This window comes from Tupaia chinensis, unplaced genomic scaffold, assembly GCF_000334495.1.
Source record: "Tupaia chinensis unplaced genomic scaffold, TupChi_1.0 Scaffold000455_1, whole genome shotgun sequence".
Classification (NCBI taxonomy): domain Eukaryota; kingdom Metazoa; phylum Chordata; class Mammalia; order Scandentia; family Tupaiidae; genus Tupaia; species Tupaia belangeri.
The window spans coordinates 190906-192539 of record NW_006159963.1 but is presented as its reverse complement, the minus strand read 5'-3'; the positions used below and the strand labels follow the sequence as shown (position 1 = coordinate 192539).

The following is a 1634-nucleotide window of genomic DNA, read 5'->3' as shown; positions in this document are numbered from 1 at the left end:
AAGAGTGTCCATGGTTCCACAGCAACATGCACTGCGTGTTAGGTCAGGGTGGCACGGAGTGTGGGCAGCTTGCTTGCATGGTGTCCCCTCTCCACGCCTTAAGTGGTAGCTTCTGCTCGAGCAGACTGACTGTGCAGTGTTTAAAATGCTTTTCCCTCTGGTTGACAGCAGATGAAGCATACCTCCCCTAGTCCCACAGAATTTCTTTGTTGCATACTGCTCCCCTGCATGTTGGTTTGTCAAGCCCGCTCTCCACCTTTCTGACATCTCTGGGGGGAATGTACTTTGTTGAATGGTTCCTGGTGGGAAACTTGGCGAAAGCCATCAAATGTCTTAAAAGTGTGTTACCCTTTGACCCTGCAGTTCCCAGCAATTCCTGTTCTAAGAATCTGTCCTTTGGGAATCCCTGGCTGGTAGACATGCAAGGATGCTTTTGACATAATGCTGCTCCTTACCATAGATAGTAGCACTGAGGTTTACTGAGTGCTTTCTTGTTCCAGACCCTGTTCTTAGCGCTTATGAGTATCGATAGGCAAACATGTTAAATCAGAAACAATTAAAATTTTAAAACTAGGGGATTGATTTAATAAATTATAGTACATTTCAAATTATGAATTAACCTGTGACTTTTAAAAATAGTGGTTTATATTTATTGGCACAGAAGGATGTTTATGGTGTAGTCAGTAATAAAATCAGTTCAGTGATATATACTAAATGGGTCAGTTTTTATAGAAAAGATCTGAAAAGCCTATACTAAAATATTGACTTAGTTTTCTTGAATGATAAGATTATGGATGAGTCTTACTTTTTTCTTATCCGTGGTTTTGAATTATCAGTATAAAGTAAAAAGAGAAAGAAGCACAGGTCTATGGGAGAAGTGACCAGCAGACTTTCCTCATCTCTTTGGGGCTACTGAAATTACCACTGGACTGTCGCTTTGATAACGTCTTTCCCCCTTGCCTCTTTTGCAGCAAAGCGGTTGAGAGCTTAGCTGAAGGGGGCGGCTCTGAAATCCAGAGAGTGAAAGCAGATGCCCGGAAGAAGGTGCAGCAGGTGGAAGATCGTCTCACCAAAAAGATAATCCTTTTGGAAGAGGCACGTTTGGAAAGCTCCATGTGAACACATTTGTTATAGTGGGTTAATAACAGGGTGGGCATTTTATGTCAGTGTCCGCAGAAACAGCAGCACCCTGGGAACCAGCAGTTAGCATAATGGCTATGTTGCTGGACTCCCACGTAGTCGACCGCGGTTCGCGTCCCGGACCCGGTGGGTTAAAACTCACACCGGGCGCGTGTGCGTGCGTGCGTGCGTGCCCAAGATCCCAAGAGGAGAATGGAGAAGGGATTGCAGCGTGACCATCCCCCCTGGGCGGTGATTTCTCGCTTTCTGTCTCTATGTCTCTCTCTGTCTGTCTGGCAAGCGCATACACCCTATAGCAAAACAAAACAAAACAAAACAAAACAAAACAAAACTCTCAAAAAAATATGCATTTAAGGAAACGTCAGATGACATACTGGTTACTTATTAGACTCCCACATGGCCTACCATGGTTCGAGTCCCAGCCCCAGCAGTTTAAGGGACATACCAGTGCAAGCCCCACATCCCACCAGAATGGAGAAGCGGAGAAGGGATTG

The 1634-nt window shown here is 44.9% G+C and overlaps 1 protein-coding gene across 8 annotated transcripts in view; it reads left to right on the top strand.

Moving 5' to 3' along the window:
* Positions 1-1634, top strand: part of CDK5RAP2 (CDK5 regulatory subunit associated protein 2) — a 208699-nt gene that overhangs the window by 47800 nt on the left and 159265 nt on the right. For all 8 annotated transcript variants that reach the window (XM_006155484.3, XM_027774561.1, XM_027774562.1 and 5 more), the window contains exon 7: positions 972-1095. In XM_006155484.3, coding sequence (XP_006155546.1) covers positions 972-1095 — 124 coding nt within the window. The remainder of the gene's footprint in view (positions 1-971; positions 1096-1634) is intronic.